This window comes from Acipenser ruthenus, chromosome 14, assembly GCF_902713425.1.
Source record: "Acipenser ruthenus chromosome 14, fAciRut3.2 maternal haplotype, whole genome shotgun sequence".
Taxonomy (NCBI): Eukaryota; Metazoa; Chordata; class Actinopteri; order Acipenseriformes; family Acipenseridae; genus Acipenser; species Acipenser ruthenus.
This window is the reverse complement of record NC_081202.1, coordinates 21134227-21159637: the sequence shown is the minus strand read 5'-3', so window position 1 is coordinate 21159637 and position 25411 is coordinate 21134227. Positions and strand designations below refer to the sequence as shown.

At 36.7% G+C, this 25411-nt stretch overlaps 1 protein-coding gene across 4 annotated transcripts in view; it reads right to left on the bottom strand.

The window, feature by feature from the left end:
- Positions 1 to 7899: 7899 nt before the first annotated feature.
- LOC117968773 (TBC1 domain family member 22A-like) overlaps positions 7900 to 25411 on the bottom strand; it is a 195755-nt gene continuing 178243 nt past the window's right edge. For 3 of the 4 annotated variants that reach the window (XM_058986100.1, XM_058986098.1, XM_058986099.1), the window contains one exon: positions 7900 to 9791. In XM_058986100.1, the coding sequence (XP_058842083.1) occupies positions 9663 to 9791 (129 nt within the window). In that variant the 3' untranslated portion in view covers positions 7900 to 9662. The remainder of the gene's footprint in view (positions 9792 to 25411) is intronic. The other variant, XM_058986101.1, reaches the window with a different exon arrangement.

Here is a 25411-nt window from a genome sequence, read left to right as displayed (position 1 = left end):
TAGCTTGACCCAAGTAAAAAAAAAAAAATCCCCAGCTATGATCAGCAAAGAAAAAAAGCCTACATAAAGGGCTCGGAGAAGTTATCTAATTCAATTCTGAAGACGCTTTCTCATTATTATTGATTGGTACTGAAAAAATGCGCAAATTGAAAATAAAGTAAAAGTTAGGAAATATCATCTTGCAATTAACCTGTTTTTAACAGGTTCCTATGATGCTGTGTACGGCGTCACCTGTTTCAAACTTTGCATATGATTCGTATGAAATTAGCTTTATACTGGGCTTGTTTGTATCCAAATATCTCATAGGGAGCTCAAAGCAACCCACGAACACATGAGTGCATCTCAATGGGGCTAATGGACCACCCTTGTATGAACTATCCTTAAGAGTGTAGGAAATATAAACCGTGTTCACAGCGCTGTATTGGGGCATAACCGTAGAACTGTATAAGCACACTATAGGCTATGTAATAATCGCAGACAGATGGACAAACTGATGTTTCTCATATTTTCACACATTCCGCACAAATGCAGCTCCACAATCGGGAGAATATATATTTTTCCCTCCATAATGAATTATAAGGTGCAAACCCAATCATTTGAATATAAACTAAAAAAAAAAATGCAATTCTCGAGTTTTCAAAACATAAAAGTGCTTAATTTTGGTTTGAAACTAGAAAATGAATGGTTATGCACAGTCATGATGGAAACTACTGTAAAGTGACTGCATCAGTATTTGTAACCTTCTTTTGTCCAAACTCCATGGCTGAACAAAAATAAAACCGTGCTCAATTCCGTGCTCCACTCCGTGGCTCCATATAAAATTGGCATGCTCTGCTCCCCACTCACACTCTGCCCATGATAGGCTTTGGAAGAAACTGGTAGCACAGAAAAGCCAAGCAGAAAACAATACATTCTGCATTCTGTCCTTGTCAATGCTGCAAGACAGAGGGCACAATACCAAAATAGGTCAACCAAACTTTCTGATCTTAATTTTATTCTCATTCTTTTGATGTCAGGGGCCCGGGGGCATTGTCTCCTGTACAGTGAACTGTATACACATCAAAACCAATCCATCTAAAAAAAAAAAAAGCTGAACAATATACATTTTTTAAACAGAACTGCAGTACACAACTTTTTTTTTTCAATCTAAACATATCTCATAGCAGCAGTCTGAACATACCACAATTTGATTGTGACAAATAAACCTGGTGCTGCCACATTCAGAGGGTCTGCATAATCGCACAGTACCCAAGGAGTAGTTTACAACAGCAATATTCTTGCAATATATATCATTTATTACAAGTTTCATATTTTTAACGGCAGCCTAACACACTGATTTAAACTGTAAGCTTATTTAATTAAATGTAGAGTAAAGGAGCATGGTGCTTGTATTATGTGCATGAAGAGTTAATTTGTTTATCTTTTTAAATTTTCTACAGCAACTAAAACCTGCATATAAATTACATAAATGCAGTACTTGCTGCATATACAGTTTGGCATGTCCAGAATATGTCCTGCTATTCTAGATATTTGATTGAAAAGCACAGTAAAGACAGGTCATAAAGTGTCGCTATATATATTTTTGGTTGAATTCAGCCCTTTGTTATTTTCTAAGTTTTATGGTGAGATAATTACATATGTCAGTAGTATAAAGAAGCAGTAGTCACCTAGTTATAGAGAAACATGAAATCATTTCAGACAAAGGATGACATTATTTACTGTTTGGATTTGTTTAGCTTTATGTTTTAGATAACGCGATTACCTTATATATATATATATATATATATATATATATATATATATATATATATATATATATATATATATAGTATTCTTTGAATATATGATTATATTCTATAAATATACTTATGTTGAGAGGATAAGGAAAGGGTTTGCTTCTTTATATATGCAGCAGTTTTTTTTTGTTTTGTTTTGTTTTTACAAGCTTGCAGGAAGGCCTTATTTTAAATCTTTGTTGTTTTTATTCAGGTAAGAGGGAATATCTAATTACTGTATACTGTACTTCACACAAGAAAAAAGGAACGGCTCAATAGAGGGATTACAGCTCTTCTATGATTACATTACAACAGAAAACATATTCTGATCTATCAGCCAATTTCCATTCCATGAAAGTCAGCTTTGATAACATCAGGTCTTTAGTGAATCTAATGTGTTGTAATAGAGCTACACCTGCAGTAGCAGTTTCCCTGGACTTTAAAGCCTTTGATCAAATGAGAATATACACACTGTGCATTTATAGTTTATGTAGCAGGTTCAGGAAACATACTGGGCCCTATATTTAAATAATCCATCTTGTGCGCCTAACTCCAAACTAAATGGGCAATTTTGACAGTAAATGCCTGAGATTTTGGTAGTATATTCAAAACATGCCTGTGTGCAATAGAGAGATATATACGGTACATGTATGAACAACATTGGAATATGTTCTTGATCCATTAGAAATAAACAAACAAATAAATAAAATAATTACACAGAGATTTGTTTTGCAGCAGTCTGGTGTAAATAATAAAGTTGTCAGAATAAACAATACATAAATCAAAGACAATGGAAATTGGAGAAAATGGATGAAGTTTCAATGTACAGTGTAGACTACAAACTGTATTGCAGTTGTGCTTTGTCAGGTTTCAGGTTTCAACACTGACTTCACACCCAACATTTATTTATTTTATATATATACAGTACTGTGCAAAAGGTTTAGGCAGGTGTGAAAAAATGCTGTAAAGTAAGAATGCTTTCAAAAATAGACATGTTAATAGTTTATATTTATCAATTAACAAAATGCAAAGTGAGTGAACAGAAGAAAAATCTACATCAAATCAATATTTGGTGTGACCACCCTTTGCCTTCAAAACAGCATTTGCCTTCACACCTGCCTAAAACTTTTGCACAGTACTGTATATATATATATATATATATATATATATATATATATATATATATATATATATATATATTTATATATATATATATATATATATACTACCGGTCAAAAAAAATGTCCACAGTTTAATGTCTCAATGTACTCTGAAATTAAAGCATAGAACAAATAAACAATTGGAGATAAAAAAGAAATCATGGAATCGTTTTGTTTAACAAAATTTTATCTAAATTTTTGACTCATCAAAGTAGCCACCTTTTGCAGATATAACAGCCGAACATATTCTTTCTACAATGGAAATCAAATATTGTTCGGAAAGTTCTTCCAACACTGTTGCAGTTCTCACAAATGTGTTGCTTTGCTTTCACCCTTCTGTCCAGTTCATCTCAAACCAGCTCGATGGGGTTTAAGTCTGGAGACTGTGCTGGCCATTCCATGATTTGAAGTCTACCGTCTTGTTCTTTTCTTCTAAGATAGTTCTGACATAGCCTGGAGGTATGTTTTGGGTCATTATCTTGCTGTAGGATGAACCCCTGACCAACTAGGCGTATACCAGAGGGTATTGCATGGCGTTGCAAAATGCTGTGGTAGCAGTTTTGGTTCAGGGTGCCACTCACTCTGTGCAAGTCGCAGACTCTGGATCCAGCAAAAGAGCCCCAGACCATCATGCTTCCTCCTCCATGTTTGACAGTTGGTGTCACACACCGAGGAACCATCCTTTCGCCTACTCAACGGCGTACAAAAACCCTGCGTGATGAACTGAAGATTTCAAATTTTGATCCATCGGTCCATAAGACCTTCTTCCAGTCTTCAGTAGTCCACTGGCGGTGCTTCATGGCCCAGGCAAGCCTCTTTTTCTTATTTTGCCATCTTAGCAATGGCTTTCTTACTGCCACTCGACCTGTCAAACCTGCAGCTCGAAGTCTTCTCTTCACAGTTGTAACCTAGACTTGCTTACTTCGACCAGTGTTAAGCTGTGCTTGAAGCTGTTGTCCTGTGAGCCACCTATCACGCAAGCTGTTGACTCTCAGAAACTTGTCTTCTGATTCTGTTGTGGCTTTGGGTCTGCCAGACCTCTTCCTGTCAGAGTTTCCTCCAGTTTCCAAGTGCCTTTTGATGGTGTAGGAAACTGTACTCACTGACACCTTGGCTTTCTTTGCAATTTCTCTAAAGGAAAGACCTACACTTTTAAGGGTTATAATGGTCTGTCTGTCTTCCTTTGTTAATTGCCTTTTTCTCGCCATTATGAGAGCAATATACTACTTCCTGCAGTACAATACTGTCCAAATAATGCTTAAGAGGGTGTAGTAACACAGTCTGTTCCAACACTGCTTTTATACAGACAGAGGGTTTGTAAGTAATCACCAAAAGTTGGGACACCTGTAGGAATTGTTAGCATCAACTTTCAAGGCTTAATTTACTTCCATTGCTACAGAACAGCTGTAAGTTGTTAACCCATTACTTGTTCCCAGAAAAAGGCCTTTTTGTATAACTCTGAAATGTACATTATTTTTCAGTTTTTGGGAACCTAAACTTTTTTTTTTTAACCTCTGGCAGTTTACCGCTTACCTTTGTACCATTTCAGGTTATTCACTGGACTTGAACTGCTTAAATTTCAATAAAAACTGGAAAAATGGGGGTGTTCTAAAACTTTTGACCGGTAGTGTATATATATATATATATATATATATATATATATAATAATAATAATTATAGGCAAAGCTCTGTGTTATATTACATAATTGTGCAGCCCTTTAAATGATATGTCCGATGATGTAAGGGCTTGGGTAAACTTCTGTGATGTCTTCTATTGAAACTGACCCACAGCCTTAGGCCAATCGCAATACACAAACCCAGGACATCACACGTTCTCCCTTGGTGGGTCTATAGATTTGAAAATGTCTGTTTTAAGTCAATGTCTGCTTACTACTACTATCTTCATACATGCCACATAAATATTACAATTAATTTATGTTGCACATCAGTGCTGACCTTGGTGCAGCTGTTTGTGACTTTCTCAAATGTGTGTAATAACTCAGTGTGGTCCCACTGACTTTATTGTAACTACATTATATTTTATTGACCAATTTACTACTTGAGGAAGATCATTTTTATAAACTCAAAAGCTGAGCTTGCTACATTTTTTTTTGTGTGTGTATTCATATCACCTTGTCCCATTTGGCAGAATCCACCCAGCTCTCACAAGCGCCTGCAAACACTTCTCAGCACTTTGAATTTGTTCTTGTTTGCTTCACAGAGTTCCAATTCCCAGTAGCCTAACATCAGCTTCTGGCATCACTGAAAAACAGTGAATGGCAGCATCAGACATAGTGAACACAAGCAACCTGTAGCAGTGACCCCTGTTAAAAGATTCACCCTACACAAAAATTTGCAAATACAGACTTTACAGACATTTTTTCAGTACAGTTCATTTTACTTTGTAAATTTATTTTGGGAAGATGGATAAGATCTACTATAGTTTATACAGGACATGACTTGTTGAATGAATGTAAAAGTATATTTATTTATTTTTAATACAAAAAATGTGACTAGGATTGAGTATACTGCAAATCTTTCTGTCAGGCATACTTTGAAACATAATAACAAAAACAACACATAGGGATATACTGTATAGAAAAAGATGGCTTGGGTCCAAAACCAGGAATTCAACTCAAGGATTCACTATTGTTCTCTCTGTGCTCAGTAATATACCCAGGAGCTTCTGAGATTAGTTCCCAGCATGTTGTCAAAGCTCCCTCATGAACAAGATATGTGTCTATCCCTAGCACACTGGAATACTAAATTATCTGGAAACCGTGTTTCCATGCAGTTGACATAATAATGAACTGCTGGAGCCACATACTGTGTATTTACATAAATACAGAGGTGGTAAACCCAGGAAAAAACATAGGCTTTATCATTTACATAGATATTTAGTAAGTTGAGGTTTAGGGCTTAGTTTGATCATTATAATAATAACCTTTTCTTTTAAATACTTCTGCCTGCAATAATAAAAACTATTAAAAGAAAAACATGGGGACCGGGACATGAGCCCATTACACAATACTTTGACTCAAACAAGCAGACCACCAGATACTATTTGATTAGAAAATCTGTTTGATCATCTAAATAACTGCCATAATCATGTCTGCCATTTAATACAAATAAATACATAAGTAAACAGTGAGACCTTTATTTGTTTTTTTTACATAAGTATTTACCAGCTAGGTGGTGCACTTAGTTTGTGGGTTGAATTTAATAATCATGAAAATATGTTGTTAGACTCTGATTAATAAATGCAATTTACACTGTAGGTTCTATTTGCACCCTTTTTCATTTTACCAAAACACAGACATTTTCATCGTACTCAATTTTGCTGCACGGCTTGAATTCATGTTATCAAGCTTCTTGTAATTCCGTGTTTCCTGGCCTCTTAATGGTTAATATACAGCAAATGGTAGCTAGAGAATGGATCATAGAAATGCCAGGATAGATAATTGTAGCCGGCCTGGGAATTGCCAGAAACACACAACCAATAAGTCTGGGTTTTCAATTAGAAAAAAAAGATATACAGTTGAATGGTGATGCTTTAGTTGGTAAACACATTGTTGGAAATGTTCAGTGTGATTTTTGACGCGTCTCCCGATGGCTTGCACTGCCCAGTTCTGTCAATTTTCTTTTCTTTTCTTTTTATGATTTCAAGGTGAATAAACCTGGCTTGTTTTGTGCCGATGTCATGTTCATACCTTCTGTAGATACTACTTCCGTCAGCACAGCGATTGCCCAAACATTCGCAAAGTACCAGCTAACTTGGGAAAATGTGGCTTCGACTTGCACAGATTCTGCTTCATCATTTATGCCAGGGACATTAAACCTAATCAGAAACCAGAACTGCTACGCATCATATTCCACGTGTAAAGTGTGTAGACTGAGATCCCCCCCCCCCCCCCCCCCGATCTTTACAGATGTTTAAATTTAAAACTATTTTTACTGATTTTATCACTATTTTAATATATGTAAAATAAACTCTGAAAAACTCCTGGAATTTTTTTTTAAAGATAAAAACCGAAAACGCGTAACACTACCCAGAAGTTAGCATTAAAGTATGTACAGTATTTAATGAAAGTGCTCATCACTTCAAGGAAATGTTGCATTTTACTCACCCAAAATACATTTTACTTACTTAGTGGTAGATGTAAGTATACACACAGTGCAAATAATTGCAGATGCAAAGTTCAGATTGCACTGCGCACTATGTAAGCTTAAGAGCAATGCAAATTACTCAACACACACAAATAATGTTCCTTACTTTCCTAAGTACAAAGCACATAATTTTGTGGCCGTTCCCAGAGTTAAGTGTCCCCTGCCATATTCCAACCAAAATGTGTTTTTTTTTTTTTATAGCCAGAGGTGGACGGGCAGGAATGACATTTAACTTTCTGGGCAGCTCATTTTCATTATGAGTAACACTAATAAGACCTTTAGTTTATCCTGTGTTGTCTCTCACTTGTAGTATTGCTCCCTTCCCAGACTATCTCATACAATCCTGGTTGTTGTCCTCTCCAGTCTATAAAGGTGAGTACAGCAATCCTGATACAAGCTCCAGTACATTACCTTAAAGACTTGGCAAAACAGCACCAGTCAAAGGATCACAAAAAAACAGAGGTAACCCTATTTATCTTACATGTAGCTTACTGTAACAATACAAATAAAATAAAATGGTACAAATTCAGAAGTGTGTATGTAAACATATGTAATGGAAAAAGGAGTACAATTTCACCTCCCTAAGTAGCCAACAGGAAATCGAGTTCATGCAGTTTTTTTCTATCTGGGAGAAATCAGCTATTCATCCTGATGTGTGCTGTGAAGTGAGATGTGACCTGTTGCTGGTGTCCCAGGAATCATAATACTGTGTGTCAAAAGAGCACAATAAACAAGTGATGGGACTTAGCTCACAGCTGTAAATGATCATGCAAAAACACACACATAGAAAGCACACATCCTTTTCCTGTTATTCATTTATTTACAGGTTTCATTTCTATTTACAGATTTGCATTTGAAAATGTTTTTCTTTATACATTTTGTTTTTTAAATTTACAGAACATACCTACTACTTGTATACTGTATTTTTCTGTTACAGCTTGTTAGTCTCTGTAGTAACTAAGCATTATATAAACTACAGGGATCATGTTCCAAAAAGTCGCTACACATTAATTTGAACACATTATGGAATTTGTCTGAAATAACACAATAATTTAATACAAAATGATGGCTCAACCAAAATTCTGTCATCATACTCTAGTTTAAACAACATGTTTTGGGAAATTTCTCATTTTATTATGAATATAGACATCATATATTGTGGAAATATTGTTGATGTTTAGTTACTTTAATGCATAGGGTATTTTGGGGAGAGCACAAACAGATTAAAGAAAACCACATACTGGGGAAATAACCTCTCTCTCTCTCTCTATATATATATATATATACACATACATATATACATACACACATAAGACACTTATTTCATGATATATGAGAAGCTATATGTGTCTAAAACATCAGGCTGGTTTAAAATCTTTATTTTACTCAGGTGACTAGCATGCCCAAATTCATAAAAATCAGTTCTGCTGTAAAAACAAATGATGCTAATATGCTGGTATAGTTTATTATTACAGACTTAGTGAAAAGTAAACTAATTAAATAAAATCCACCTTTTTAAGTTTGAATGTGCAGACAGATCTTAAAAAACGATAGTCAGTCCAAATAACTATTATGTTAATGGTACAACATAATTCTGTTAGGCACAACATAATTGGATCATTGTGAATAGTAAAAAAAAATGTAAACTATAGTATTTTTATAAAAACCAGATGGATGAAGGGGGAAGGTTTTATGAAGTGCAATTTCTATTCATGAGGAATAGCAAATGGGTTTTACTGTTTTCCACCATGAGGATTACATTCAGCAGAATGGTGTAGAATTAAACCTGACATCTCCTGAGGTAGTTCTTTGTTATAAAGTGTTACAAAGATCCTTTACTGGTTTTGTGGAGAAGGTAAAATGATGAAGTGACTGTGGAAGATTAGATTATTGCCCATTGAGCATACACTACTTTCACAGGTACCAACTCATATAGCATGTGACGAAAGAACATCCGTTAATGAATGTGAAATAGCAGCAGCTGCAAACGTGACTGATCTTAGACTGGACATTTCTTGAAACATATCATGCAGTTCTCTTGAAAGCTTGGATTAATATATGTGGTGTTGCAAGTCCTGTGATAAACTGTTCCCCCTTAGTCAGCACTTAACATGTGGTATACATTGGTTGTATGGATTGGGAGCAGTGCACTACTTCAACCCACAACAGAACAGCAAATCTTGTTAAGCACTTCTCCCTGCCATATAATACACCTAAATGACTAATAAATAGCAAGAAGATTTTTTTCCAATAAACATTTTTATATATTATGCCAGGATATCCAGTCATGTTAAATCTTCAATTATGTGGTTGAGTTTTTTTAGTCACCTCTTTTCACATTAAACTACCAGTTTATAAGCAGGCTAGGCCAAGATGAATAAGGAGGATATGATATTGGAGGACACACATTTGTAATATCAAATAAAACCATATCATTATATTACGAACTGTCCAATAAGCATACTGTAATATTGTTATAACTGTGAAGTTGGGTTAAACTAGAAAACTGGAAAATAGAAGCTATTAATTCAGTAATTCTTCCTATAATTTAAAATAAGCCTCATCTCTTATAATGATTCGGTGCATCTGCAAATGCGTATTTTAATCTATAGGCTTCTGCCAGGAGAACGCTGATTTCTTCATTTCCCCAGTGCATTGTTGGTAAATTCTGCAACAGGATCATGAGCCCCTAGTGAAGAAAAAGCAAACACGTTGATTAGCAATTAGTTGTAAACATAAACAAAACATCTTTCAACCCCATCCACAAAAATGTCATATAATAAAGCATACAGTTTATTTATCAGGTTATGTACATTTTAAACTTCTCTTTTTTAATTTCCTTACTACGTTATGTACAAAGCACCTAAACAATCTAGTACGTGTGTTACGGTTCATGTGTAAAATCAGTAAATCTATAAATGTGTAGATTTACCAGCTCATCGGTCAATCTATAAAATAACTAAGGACATGACAGCAAACAATCTCTTTTACTTGCATCAATGATCACTGTCTGGCAATAATTCACAATACAAAATAATGTTTTGGTGGCAAAAAGCACATTACGTATGATGCTCACTGAAATCAACTTAATACTAAATCATACTTAGTAGAGGCATGAGTTTTGTTGAAGAGATGTAATTATTACAATACCTAATGTTTGCCCTATGGTAAATTTTGATTTAAAATAAAATCTGGAAAGTTTTTTTTTTTTTTTTTTTTTTTTTTTTTTACATAAAAGCAAAAGACAAGGGGGATAAAATCGTTAGAAATAAAACCAGAAATCTGTCTGGTCTCTACTAAATACATAAATTATTATTATTATTATTATTATTATTATTATTATTATTATTATTTTTAAAAAGTTTGTGAACCCCAATGATAATTATGGAAATTCCATAGTTTTACCATGATAGCCTTCTTGAATCAAAACCTTTTTCTTAAATATCCAATAGGGTTTATATTAACCAATTCCATGTCTTTTGAAACAAAATGATGTATGAATTAGACAAACAATGAGTAATTAAGATTCAGGGTATGTGAAAAAGTAAGTGTACCCCTGGTTTTATCAGCTCAATTAAGGGGATAATTAGAATCAGGTGTTTAAATGGGTACTTGTATGTAAAAATAATGTGTAAAAATTAATGTAATTGTATGTGAAAATAATGTGATATCTTGTAACAATTGTAAGTCGCCCTGGATAAGGGTGTCTGCTAAGAAATAAATAATCATAATAATAATAATAATAATAATAATAATAATAAATAAATTAGGTAGATCTTCAGGGGTGAGTTTGGGAGGCCACACCCTATATAAAGATCAGAAACTTTGTGAGTTTGGTCTTCACCATACAGTTGTGTGGAAACACGTCATGCCACGGTCAAAAGAAATCTCTGATGACCTCAGAAAAAAACAGTTATTGATGCTCATCAGTCTAGAAATGGTTACAAAACCATTTATAAGGATTTGGGGCTCCCCAATCCACTGTCAGACAGATAGTCTACAAATGGAGAAAGTTCAAGACCACAGTCACTCTACCCAGGAGCGGTCGTCCTACCAAAATCTCTCCAAGAACAAACCGAAAAATCATCAATCATCAAAGTCACAAAGAACCCCAGAGTAACATCCAAGGATCTGCAGGCCACTCTCGCCTTGGCTAATGTGAGTGTTCATGACTCAACTATCAGAAAAAGACTGAACAAGAATGGTGTTCATGGAAGGATAGCCAGGAGGAAACCACTGCTCTTTAAAAAGAACATTGTTGCCCGTCTGAAGTTCGCCAAAGAGCACATAGATGATCTACAAGACTTCTGGAACAATGTTCTCTGGAGAGACAAGTCAAAGGTAGAACTTTTTGGCCTCAATGAAAAACGTTATGTTTGGCGAAAACTAAACACTGCGTTTGAACAGAAGAACCTCATCCCAACCGTCAATCATGGTGGTGGGAGTGTGATGGTTCAGGGCTGCTTTGCTGCCTCAGGACCTGGATGGCTTGCCACCATTGACACAACCATGAATTCTGCATTGTATCAGAAGATTCTAGAGGAGAATGTCAGGCCATCCGTCCGTGAGCTGAAGCTGAACCAAAAGTGGGTCATGCAGCAAGACAATGATCATAAACATACAAGCAGATCTACAAAAGAATGGCTGCAGAAGAAATTCCGCGTTTTAGAATGGCCTAGTCAAAGTTTGGACATAAAAAATGTTGTGGCTGGGCCTGAAGCGAGCTGTCCGTGCAAGGAAGCCCTCAAATGTCACCGAGTTGAAGCAGTTCTGTAAGGAGGAATGGGCCAAAATTCCTCAAAACCGATGTGAGAGACTGACCAACAGTTACATGAAACGCTTAGTTGAAGTCATTGCTGCTCAAGGGGGTGCCACCAGTTACTTAGATTAATATCTAATAACATTTTAGGTTTGAAATATGTGAAAATCCTAAGGGGTTCACAAACTTTTTCTCAGCACTGTATGTATATATATATATATATATATATATCTTAGCAGACACCCTCATCCAGGATGACTTACAATTGTTAGAAGATATCACATTCATTTTACATACAATTACATTATTTTTACATACAATTACCCATTTATACAGTTTTTTTTTTTTACCGGAACAATATAGGTAAAGTACCTTGCTCAAGGGTAAAGCAGCAGTGTCCCCCACCTGGGATTGAATCCACGATCCTCTGGTCAAGAGTCAGAGCCCTAACCACTACTCCACACTGCTGTCCATACAGATAAGGGAAGCATGCATCAATTACTGCTCATCTGTCCCGAGCTTCGATTACATATTGGTGAATCAATGCATCAAATTAGAACCGTTTGAAGTCTCCTGTTGCCGGTTTGCCTTAAAACCTTGTGTGTGAGAGTGCGCGTCTTTTAGTGCTAGTATGGTAGATTTTAACGTGCTGCTAGGATACACACTTTAGGCCTCTACAATCGCGCTGGACAAGCCAAATCAAAAATTATATGTTGACAGCTGGAGGCTGTGTGGTCCAGTGGTTAAAGAAAAGGGCTTATAACCAGGAGGTCCCCGGTTCAAATCCCACCTCAGCCACTGACTCATTGTGAGACCCTGAGCAAGTCACTTAACCTCCTTGTGCTCCGTCTTTCGGGTGAGACGTAATTGTAAGTGACTCTGCAGCTGATGCATAGTTCACACACCCTAGTCTCTGTAAGTCGCCTTGGATAAAGGCGTCTGCTAAATAAACAAATAATAATAATTCAGCAGAGCTTTGTCGTTTATCCTCTAATATACCATTTTATAGGACAACATACTCCAACTCAGTATTGTCATACGTAAGCAATAATATATAATAAAACAGATAGTCTAAGTACAAACACAATAAGTTTTTCTTACGGTAGTGGTTTTATGCAATATAGAGAAACTGTTAAACGTTTTACTGTTTCCAGTCCATCCATCCATTACTTATTTTTTTTTTTTTATCGGACTGCAAGTATAGGGAGTGGGACTCAGACCCCTGCTGGGCACCACCAAAAATTACACAAACCCGGCACCTATGTCTGCTGATATTTCTAGTACTGGGTTCTCTGTTGCGATATTCACTCCTCCAGTTCAAATAAGCAGTTCAATTTACCAAGATATCTCCACCACCTTATTCTTATTGCAGTAATTCAAAAGCAGTTACCTTGCCAGCTGCTAAAAAGGTGAGATAGTCAGAGAATGATCTGAGGTCTTAAGATGGCTGATACAACACAAAGGATTTGCTTGACTGTAAAAGTTGCAGTAGACTGCCAAGAATACATCTAATACAACTGAAATGTATAATATTATTCCTATGATATCTAGTATTGTATTTATTTAGGCTACTTAAGAACTGAAAAGATACAAATCCCCCACATTTAATAATATTAAGCACTTCATTAAACCTGAAGTTAGGTAAATGATAAAACGGTAGCATACATTTTGTGTAGACAACTAGCACAATTATTATTATTATTTATTTCTTAGCAGACTCCCTTATCCAGGGCGACTTACAATCGTAAGCAAATACATTTCAAGTGTTACAATACAAGTAATACAATAAGAGCAAGATAAATACAATAACTTTTGTTCAAGCAAAGTACAAGTGTGACAAAACACAATTCAATAATACAGCAGATAGTGATGGTTACATCAGGATATGATTAAATATAAAATACTACAGGTTAAACACTTGGCAGATTACAGTATTCTGAAGTACAGGATTAAATGCAGTAAAAATAGGGGGCAGATAAGAGCAAAATAAAGCGCATTTAAATGAAGGGTGATAGTGTCCCAGGATACAAACAGAGGAGTTCTACAGGTGCTGTTTGAAGAGGTGAGTCTTAAGGAGGCGCCGGAATGTAGTCAGGGACTGGGCAGTCCTGACATCTGTGGGAAGGTCATTCCACCACTGTGGAGCAAGGGTGGAGAAGGAGCGGGCTCTGGAGGCGGGGGAGCATAGCGGAGGTAGAGCCAGTCTTCTACTGCAGGCGGAGCAGAGAGGTCGAGTGGGGGTGTAGGGAGAGATGAGGGTCTGGAGGTAGCTGGGTGCAGTCTGGTCAAGGCATCTGTAGGCTAGTACAAGAGTCTTGAACTGGATGCGAGCGGTGATCGGGAGCCAGTGGAGTGAGCGGAGTAGTGGAGTAGCGTGGGAGAAGCGAGGCAGAGAGAACACCAGGCGGGCAGCAGAGTTCTGGATGAGCTGGAGCGGATGGGTGGCGGATGCAGGGAGGCCAGCCAGGAGGGAGTTGCAGTAGTCTAGGCGGGAGAGTACCAAGGTCTGGACCAGTAGCTGGGTATTTTGGAATGACCCAGTTGTACACAAATACAGAAAAAGCAGCTTCTTGTAAAATGTACAAGAGCACTGTGCTATCATCAAATTAGCATAGTTTAGGTGGGTCTGAAAAGATACCTTTAACCACAGTGTGTACTTGAGGGTATAATAACTGAACAGCTAATGGCCTGGTTGCTGAGGCATTCTACAAGCATAGTAACCATCATGCTAACTGCTCATGATTTTCTAGGCCAACATCACTATGGTTACAAATTGTACATCATTTGCCATTTCAGAGTAGGCTGCTACTGATTTAATACAAAACATGCTGAGAATTTTGCGGCAATTCTATTATATAATTAGGGTGACCAGATAGCAAGAGTGAAAAATCAGGACACTCAGTTGGTGAGGGGAGGAAAGAAACCTTGTGAACTACTGCACAATGCAAGCTACGCAAACTAGGTATTTTTCTTTTGAGGATAGGCTTTTTTTTATTCCTTCCTGTGTGCATTGCACTTTGGCAAAAACACAAACTTAGTGAAATATAATTAAAAAAAAAAAAAAAACACTCCAAAGTGGTTAACACTGGTTTATACTTCCGACTGCGACCCAATTTTTGGTCACAGTCAGTGGTCTCAGACAGTCGGAATGACATCATTTGCACTGCCACGAGCGGCATCTTTATTGAAAAGTCATACGGCCTTTTCTTGTGTGTCTGCGACCGCAAAATGCACAGGGTTGGATGATGTTGAAAAAAATCCAGCATTTGTCTCATGGTCGCAAGGCAGTGAAGTGCGATAGAGCAAGTTTTTGAGGAACACAATAAACATGAACAGAACAGGATTTTAAACTTGCCTCTAAACTGAATGAAATTAAAATGTAACTTTCTTGTTTCCTTTTCAGATGACAACAATGTTTTAATCAGCCTATCAGTGCGTCTGTACTGGCTTTTCTGTGACCTGCTGTACTGTAAGTAGCAGGTGGGACAAAGTCAGTGCTGCATTGTTTTGATTTAGGTTGCTAAAATCTAGTTTTCAGCATTAGACGTAAAATACCAAAAATGGATGACAAAGCAAAACAAGCAAAGTATATTTCGGCTGAGGATCGTGTCAAGACATTTTCCAAATAAACTGTACATGCAGATGGGAGGTAATTGTTTTGCACATCTTGTAATGTGACAAAGAAAATACGATCGATCGCTATAACTTCAGAATCACACATTAGATAAAAGGCTACTACAGAGGCTGCTGAACAGAACGTAAAACAAACAACAGCTTTCAGAAAACAAACTGGAAAGTCTACGCAGACAAAAAAGTATTCCTGTGTTGATCAGCACTACAGGTACAACAAGCACAGCTACCTTGGTTCAAACAACCTGCTGTTTACTTTGTAAACGCAGTTAGAATTTTAGACCTGAATAGGCACGTTTTCTTTGTTTTGACTCAGTACTGATAAAATAAATTCCTGGATGGGACAAATAACATGACAACGAACGTGCTGCATATATGGACTTGGGTAACCGAGTTTTGGGACTGTTTCTAATTGATGTCCACATTTGTATAACTTGGCTATTCCAATTCCACTTCCATTTCAGTGGATGCAGGCATATGATTGAATCCATTTTTTCCCCACTGCGTTCGGTACTTTTTTTGCTTTTTAGTGACAGGCTCGTCAACAACACCAGCCATCATGACACTCCGCCAGTAAAACCGGACGCACAGGCACACGCACCAAGAAAAACACATGACTCATACCACATCATATGACTGCAGATTAACGTGATTGGATAGCTGCATAGATGCAATGCAAACAACTCACTCAAACAACACGCCCTAAACCAGTAGAGTATGCTGTTGCACGGCGAGACAGTACAGCAGCCACACATATGAAATTTCCTAACAAAATAAACATTTAACGCCTGGATTTTCAACAGTTACTCTTAAAATCGGGACAAATGGCGTCCCGACAGTACCTCGATCAGGACGCGGGACAAAGCCCCTAATATCGGGACGATCACGATTTTATTGGGATGTCTGGTCACCTTATATATAATATTAATTAGACATCGCCCTTTAGAAATAACAGGGTTCTTCATTTAATTGACATAGAAAAGTAATTCAGAAGGAATTATTTCAGTTACCACAAAACAGCAAAACTACACCAGATCCAAAGCTTCCATTAGTTTACAAATAAACACTTTAAGCTGAGAACCATTTAATCCACTTCAGCGTATATTACCGTGACCTCTATATTTTCAGGGTAAAATGTGATGCACTGCATTACAGTAACTGCATTCTCAATCTTAGAATCTAATTTAGTAGTTCAGGTATGCTTTACTGAAGGTGAATGGAACTGTTTGGCACACTGTGTGCTGAAATGCTAAAGAGATGAAAATGTGTCTTGCTGACCTTTTCAGATTTCATAGCACACACTGTAAAAAATACATAAAAAATCAAAATTAAAATAAAAAGCAACCCAACACACCAGTTTAGCACTTAATATTTGAAACAGAAAAGACTCAGTTTTAAATATATGGACATTTTACTATTATATACACACCATTTAAATATGTAATTTATGAAAGTAGATCATCTTAAAAAAGTGATATTCATTTCAATAGCATTTAATAATTTACAAGAGATAAATTCACTTTAGTTGTAATAAATGTAATTATAATATGGGCAGCAATCAATCCTGTGGTCTGATTGGATGCCCTAGAAGTAAGTACACTGTCTCACTAAAAAGTCATATTACTGTACACTGCTTAATTACAGTACATTAGCAGCAACACATGTTCTAAAATAAATACTGGTACCACTCAGACAAAATTCATAATTTCAAAACTTCCAAGCACTGAAAAAGCTGTCCCATTTTGAAATTCCCAAACAAGCAGCCAGATAATCATTAATTTGCAACCAAGAAAACAAAAAACACAACAAAGAAACTGACTCCATATTAACCTTGTGAAAACAAACCTACAGCAGGTAAGAGAAACTAGAGACCTGCATGGAGCTGGTAATGTGAAGCTCGGTGTTCATTTGGCTAATTTTATATACCGTGTAAAAAGTCATAGGAAAAAACAAAAAAACAAAAACAAATGAAGAGTGGCTTTAGGTTATAATTGCAACTTGGGATTCTGATGAAATCCTCATAAACCACTCAAGCTTTGCTCTCATGGTTTATAATATCACCAGAACCCCTTGATGCAACTATATCCTTATTCACTGGTCCATCTATTATTCTATATATTATAACTCTTAAAAGTTCCTATTGTATTTGAAAAAATATGTTAAATAAAAACAACTCAAATGAAGGGCTTTAACCCAACCCTTTACAGGGGAGCTCATTAATTAAGCTATACCTATGAATCACTCAATAAAAGAATATGTTTAATAACAAATAAAAAAAAAAGCAATGAGAGTTTTCATTGTAGAGCATGTTTCTAAGACAGACTAACGTTGTAAATAAGCACAAAAATATGTATTCTATTTTATATGGCACAAGGTCGTTGTATACCTACAAATGGAGGTATTTTCAAGATTGGTGTCTGACCAGGGGTCATGACCTTATCTCTTGCCCTATAGCGATCCTTTTACAATTCCTGCAAGAACTGCTAGAGGTGGGTAAATCCCCCTCTACGCTGAAAGTGTACTTGGTAGCCATATTTGCATGCCATGTCCCTGTGGACTCTGTGTCCCCAGGCACTCATGTCCTGGCGACCCATTTTCTCAAGTGTAGTCGGCTTTTACGTCCTCCTAGAAAGGATGCCCTCCCCGAGTGAAGTCTAGATGTTGTACTGGTGGCTCTCACTGTTTGTGCCTATGCATTCCATAGAGTTGAAGTATTACTCTATGAAGACAGCCTTTTTGTTAGCCATCACCTCTGCAAAGTGAGTCAGTGAGCTACAGGCTCTGTGGGTGCACAGCTCCTGTATGCATGTTTGGGACGATGGAAACAGGGTGTTGTTACGTACGAACCCAGCTTTCCTCCCTAAGGTTGTGAGACTAAACTCCCTCACGCTCGCACCACAAACTCTAGTTTTGCGGTAGTGCGACATCCCTCGTCTGCTGTCTCCGCTCACACTCCCTCGTAACGACTTTATTATTATTATTATTATTATTATTTATTTCTTAGCAGACGCCCTTATCCAGGGCGACTTACAATTGTTACAAGATATCACATTATACATTATTTCACATTATACATATATCACATTATTTTTACATACAATTACCCATTTATACAGTTGGGTTTTTACTGGAGCAATCTAGGTAAAGTACCTTGCTCAAGGGTACAACAGCAGTGTCCCCCACTGGGGATTGAACCCACAACCCTCCGGTCAAGAGTCCAGAGCCCTAACCACTACTCCACACTGCTGCCCTATGGTATACATTTCCCAAAAGTATTGGTTGGTGGTCGTCTTCGAATTGAAATGGAACGTTAGGTTACAGATGTAACCCTGGATCCCCGAAAGAGAAGACGACCACCAAACCTTGTGAGGTCGCATTGGTTGCTTCCGTGGGTTCGATGCAAAAGAGGAAGTGAGCTCCGTGGAGTGACTGTTTGTTCCCTCTGGAGGTGGGACCGAGGACGTCACTCCCCGGAGGGGCCTATCAGCAGCTCTAACATAAAATACTCAGCAAATACCTGACATGTGGCAGTCATACCCCAAAAGTACTGGTTGGTGGTCGCCTTCTCTTTCAGGGAACCAGGGTTACATCTGGAACCTAAAGTTTTTTTTTTTTTTTAATAAATGAAGAGATAAATGAAGAGAAAAACCAACCACCCTTAATGTATGATTATGAAAAGACACCCTGGTTAAACTGTTGTAATGCACTCTCATATCTTAGTGCATGTTTTCTGATTCATAACTCACCACTTAGAAATAAAATTAACGAAAAGAAAGCGCTTCCTGCTAAATTTTCATAACATTTTTTCATTTCAAATCAGAATAGATGTTTGAGGCCTGTTGGATACATGTGCGCTTGGTCACCAAATTCCATTACTACACAACAATTTAGTCAAGCTCATCTGCATGTTCCAGTTAAAGCCCTAGTTGAGAGGCTGTCAATTCGCTCCAGTTGTTGTTTAAATGATTTGCTGAACACAATTGATTCCTGGCACCATCCATCACTTAAGATATAAATAGAATACCTTCACTACAATCACTAACCTCTAAAAGGCCAAAGGGCTTTGTTATTACAACAAATGACAGAGTATTTTGACAGATTCCATAGAAAATGTATGCATATTTTTAACCTGCTAGAATTTCAGTAAGGTTTTAAATTAATAATTATGTATAACAAAAGGGGCTTAAATTAATTATTATGTATAACAAAAGGATCCTGCTTCTTAATCAACAAAGAAACAAACAGGATAAAACAACGGTTTAGGAAATGATAAAAAAGCAGCCTTATTATCCTGGTTGGCTGGGTGGAGCCTGATATATCATACAAATCTGCATGGTTAAATTTTTTCCATGCTAGGAGAGATCCACAGCTAAATTGCATTTAGCCAGGTCCACCACGATAAGTATATGGGCGGGTGTAGTTTCATAAATTATTGGCAGGTTACACATATAATTGGGCCCCATCATCAGAAACAGTAACATTAGACTCTATATTATTTATATATATATATATATATATATATATATATATATATATATATATATATATATATATATATATATATATATATATTATTGTATGTTATGTTTTTTTATCTGTTTATGTGTTTGTTAATTTGTGCAACAAATAAAATAAAAAGTTTTTCACAAAAAAGCAGCCTTATTGCTATGTAGTGCATTCAGTGCAGAGCTGTGTCCAGGTTTATGTCAAGGTGTCTGAAAACATTCTCAAATACTGCACAAGCACAATGTGTGTTTTGTGGTAGCCTTTGCACATCCACATGTTAATTAAACGTTTAATTATATAATTAGTTTATTAGGTAATTGAACATGTTTGAATGTGGCCAGGTGGTGATTGATTTATTGATTGTCCAATCACCCCTGGCCACACCCTTTAAAAAAGAACAAAGCAAATGTTTGTTGGAAAGAAATAGTTAAGTGAAGGTGTGTTACCCAGCCTGAACAGAAAGAAAGAAAGAAAGGATGAAAGAAAGGATGAATGAATAAGAGCACACCAAGATAGCTGAATCTTGGGTGTGGTATTGTATTTAGTTTATTTTGAACAATGAACAATCCACAATACATTTGTATAGCATGTCACACATACAACTGCCACAGTCAGACCATTTAAACAACAGTATACACATAATAATACAAAAGCAGCAATTTTAAAGTTACATTAAAACCCACTAAGGTAAGAAAGCCATTTTCTAAAAGTGCGTTTTTAGTCTTGACTTGAAAACTGTAGTGGTCCCAGCTTCTCTGACAAACGAAGGCAGAGCATTCCATAATTTAGGAGCTCCACAAGAAAAAGCCCTACCTCCCATATTGCTTTTGTTGACCCTAGGAATAACCAGCAGCCCTGCATCCTGTGATCTCAGAGTGCGGTTTGGAAGATACGGGGGCCTTGTTAGTTAACAGGAAAATCTTAAAATCAATTCTATACTGCACAGGGAGCCAGTGTAAAGAGGCCAAAACAAGGGTAACATTTTCACTTTTCCTGGTTTTAGTCAGAATTCTAGCGGCAGTATTCTGAACAAGCTGCAAGCAGGATACCACACGTTTTGGGACACCAGAAAAAGTGTATTACAATAATCAATCCTAGATGAAACAAAGGCATGCATTAGTCTCTCAGCATCAGATAAGTAAATAATTGGTCTAAGTTTGGCTATATTTCTCAAATGGTAAAAAGATACTTTAGTAACTTCCCTAATATGAGAATGATAGATCAGGATCAATGATGATCCCCAAACTCTTAATTTCTAGTTTAAGTTTTGATGAGAGACTGCAAGGGTTGAGCTTTTAGTTGGTTCTGTGATCCCACTAGCATAACCTCTGTTTAATCTGAATTCAACATTAGAAAATTCTGTGACATCCAATGCTTGATGTCTGTAAGGCAAGTAGCTAATAACACCCAGGCAGAAGAAATTTCTGGCTTTAATGACAAATATAGCTGGGTATCATCAGCATAGCAATGGAAGTTCACTCCGTGTCTGTGGATAATGTCACCTTACAGTAGCGTATATAATGCAGGAACCTAGAATGGAGCCCTGTGGAACACCACAGACAACTTCCGATAATGCCTATTTTACCTCCACAATAGAGACAAACTGAAACCTATCAGAAAGACTTTTGGGTTTGCTATTTCTGCCACTGACCAGCCTTGACTGCCTGCCACTATGCCACAGGGTGTTACAAGTACTCAGATCACATCCTTTACAATTTTGGCAGTACACGATACGATTAATACACGACTGAGTATAAAGCCTATTACTCGTTAACTGTAGCTTGAAGCACATCATTTTTCTCTATAAAAAATGCATTAAGCCAGCTCCTGGTCCTCTCAAAAGATAGTCAATATTTGTGGGAAGGAGAGGGGATTGGTACTTGGGCAGATAGATTAGATGGACTGCACAATAAGAAGCCAAAAAAAGACTTATCAGAGTACAAATACTAATACAAATATAAGTAAAGTAATGGTGACTCTACAAATCTGTAGTTTGATATTAGAGTTGACAGTTTGTGCATGCATGGCAAATTAACTTTGAATTCCAATAAATAAACTATGAAAGGAAACTTTGAACCACCTGACGTCAATACCAATATTATTCATTTTACTCTAAGTTACCTGTTCTCAATTCATAGGAATTTTCTTAGAGAACTGGTAAGTAAAAACTAGTGGCCTTGTAATGCTGGAAGTATGCTTTCTTTACAAGACAGAAGGGAGGGAGATCTTCTATTAAAGTTATATGCTTTGTCTAACCTTGGGAGTACTCAGTTCTAGCTAGCTAACTAAATATATAGCCCATGAATGTAGCTCTCCAATTTAAAGAGCACTGAATAGTTAATGTATGAAACTGAAAAAATAATTAAGTTGTCAATCAAGCAGCTAACTGTGCATCATTAAGACAATGCTACATCCAGAAACCCTTGAGGAGATGAAGATAATTGGAGGAATAGAAGTAGAAAAAAGGGACATGATAACAATTAGGAATAATGATAAATTAGGAATAAAGAAAGGAACAAAACATGCCATTTTCAACCCCCTGGACAGATGATTCCGTGATTATGAATACACCTGTCAAACTTGTCACACATAGTGGTGTTTGCATGTTAACCTGCTTAACCATGTATTCATTTCATTTTATCACAACCAAAAGTCAAACTATCTGTTTAATAACAGATAAATAAGACTGCAGCTTCTACACCTCCACCACAATTCCCTGCATGGCCAGGATTATCAGCAAACAAAAATCAGAGGACACTTTTGCATAACCCCTAATAAGATGACTTGTACTAACAATCCAGCATTATAGCTGGGGGCTTAATAGAAAATTGTCAGCTCAATTCCCATACAATTATCATCAGGTTTTAAATGCAGAATTCCCACATCATTATTTCCAATTAGTCCAGCTCTTAGCAGTACATTTTTCTGAAATATATACTGTTATTACAGACATGAAAATGGCACTTGATAAAAGCAATTATACCACCTACAATAAAAAAAGCTCTGTAAATATCCTTCCCTTCATGTTTTGTTGTACCAGATACTGTAGCAGGCCAATTCACTTTAAAATCTTTTACCTAATTATCAGCTTACTCTTGATGATTTCAAATGAGTGTCTATTGGTCAAAGTAAATGAGACATAGCAGAGTTATCACCAATCTGCAAAAAGCAGCAATTAGTAAAATAAAAAAAAACATATATGATTAGAGTATCATCTGTAAGGATGACAAAGCCTTGTTCCATCTTACTAAAAAGTAATGAAAGCCAGCATCTGTATTACCAGATGGATAACTTCATTCATTATTATTGTGAACATTGACTAATAAATTACTAATAAGCGGTTCGTGTTTATGATTTGTTGCTAAAGCAAAAAAAGCCCTTTTTATAGATTGTGGCGGGCCTGAGATACAGCGCAGAGGAATAATGTGTCTTTGTACTTTGTGCTGGCAGCTGTGTATGCTGAAAGGGAATGGCAGCCAGACTGGGTGGCTGTGGATATTGGACCAGCCATAGGGCGTGTCCCTGGGATGATGAGCCAGGACTGACTGTACATGAAATGGCATTTTGTGAGATAATCGTGAGTTGCACAACTAACCTGCGATCACCATGTGTGGAACCACAGTCAGGGTTTTAGAATCCTACCGATAGCGTTTGGTTTGTCCCGCAAAAACTATATATGAATGGTATATGAGCGAAGGTTTCTGCAGCTGTTTTTCCTCTGTGCTTTATTTTGTTTTCACATAGTTTGTGTATCCATGCCTGTGTACTACACCATTGTTGGTATAACCATGTGTTTTAAGATGACTGCGAACAAGACAGTAATCAATCAAGTAAAAGGAGGCTGTGTGGTCCAGTGGTTAAAGAAAAGGGCTTGTAACCAGAAGGTCCCTGGTTCAAATCCCACCTCAGCCACTGACTCATTGTGTGACCCTGAGCAAGTCACTTAACCTCCTTGTGCTCCGTCTTTCGGGTGAAACGTAATTGTAAGCGACTCTGCAGCTGATGCATAGTTCACACACCCTAGTCTCTGTAAGTCGCCTTGGATAAAGGCGTCTGCTAAATAAACAAATAAAGTAAAACAGTATATCCACTTTAATAAATAAATTATGTAACAAGATGAATCAATTTTATTAATAACTCAATTTAGTTATTATTGAAACATTAATAGCTTCAAATTAGTCACAAAAACATATTAATCATAGGCATCAATTGAATTCAATTAGCCCACAGAACAAATACATTAAATACAACTCATACGCGAAAAAAACATTCTATGAATACACTTAAATTAATATCCTGAAAGCATGTTATTTTTTTTGTTTTAAATACTGAATTTTTACCATCAGTTGATTACATCTGCCAGCACAGCAATCACATGACCTTACCAACACTAACCTAATGCCAGAGCGCCTTGCTCTGCGCCCCAGACAATTTGTTGGCTCTGTTTTGCAGATTTGTGTTTTGATTGACAGTCTGTCAATACTACCTTGCTACGGTTTATTTTTCGAATCCCAGTAGATTAGAAGGCACCTATATATGTTATACGTTTAGTCATTTAGGTGCAGTTGCGTCCCGGCTGCAGCTGCCACCCAACCCCCCCCCCCCCCCCCCCCCCGATTATCATGTAACAAATTAACAATCCATCGTATAACAATCAAAGTTGCATTCAAGCAGTTATATAAAAACGTGTGATATACGTACAATGGTGAATCCAATTAAGTTTTGCTGGATTGAGTATTTCATTAACTCGTGACAGTACATTCACTTAATTAACCAGTAACGGTACATTCAGACAGCTATATGAATACTGATCAAGAATGTGAAACCATCTGGGTGACAAAGTGTTCTTTAATGTAACCTGTATAATAAAATCACCACATCCAGCATTACAACAGAACTTGAATATGTAATTTTAATCTCACACAACTGATTTTAACTGTAAACGGATTCACAAGCAATAATAATACACAAACACACCAGATTCAGACTAAGGTAACATCTAAACCAGTTTTAATTAAAAGTGAAATAACTTTTTTTTAGACTGATCCAGCTTAAAGACATTGGTGTGAATCCTAAATGCAATATACAGTCCTGATTTGTAACTGGTGGCCACTAAGCTAAAGCATTATTTTGTTGTTTTGACTGTTAATCAAGGGTTAACCTTAATTGAGCCTAACATGGATGCTTGCAATTTCCATACAAATACAGGTTAATGTGTGTTCCATTATTATCCCTTTTCTAATGATTACTGCAATTTTGACTTAAACTCCCATTGCTGATTATCTTTTATGCATGGGTTTGGGCAAAATATTACAAATCTACCTGGTCTCTTGTGACAGAAACTTTAAATAGGTTTTATTTATGTTAAATACATGCCTAATTTTAATTGTTTGTGATTGGTAATAGACGAGTCT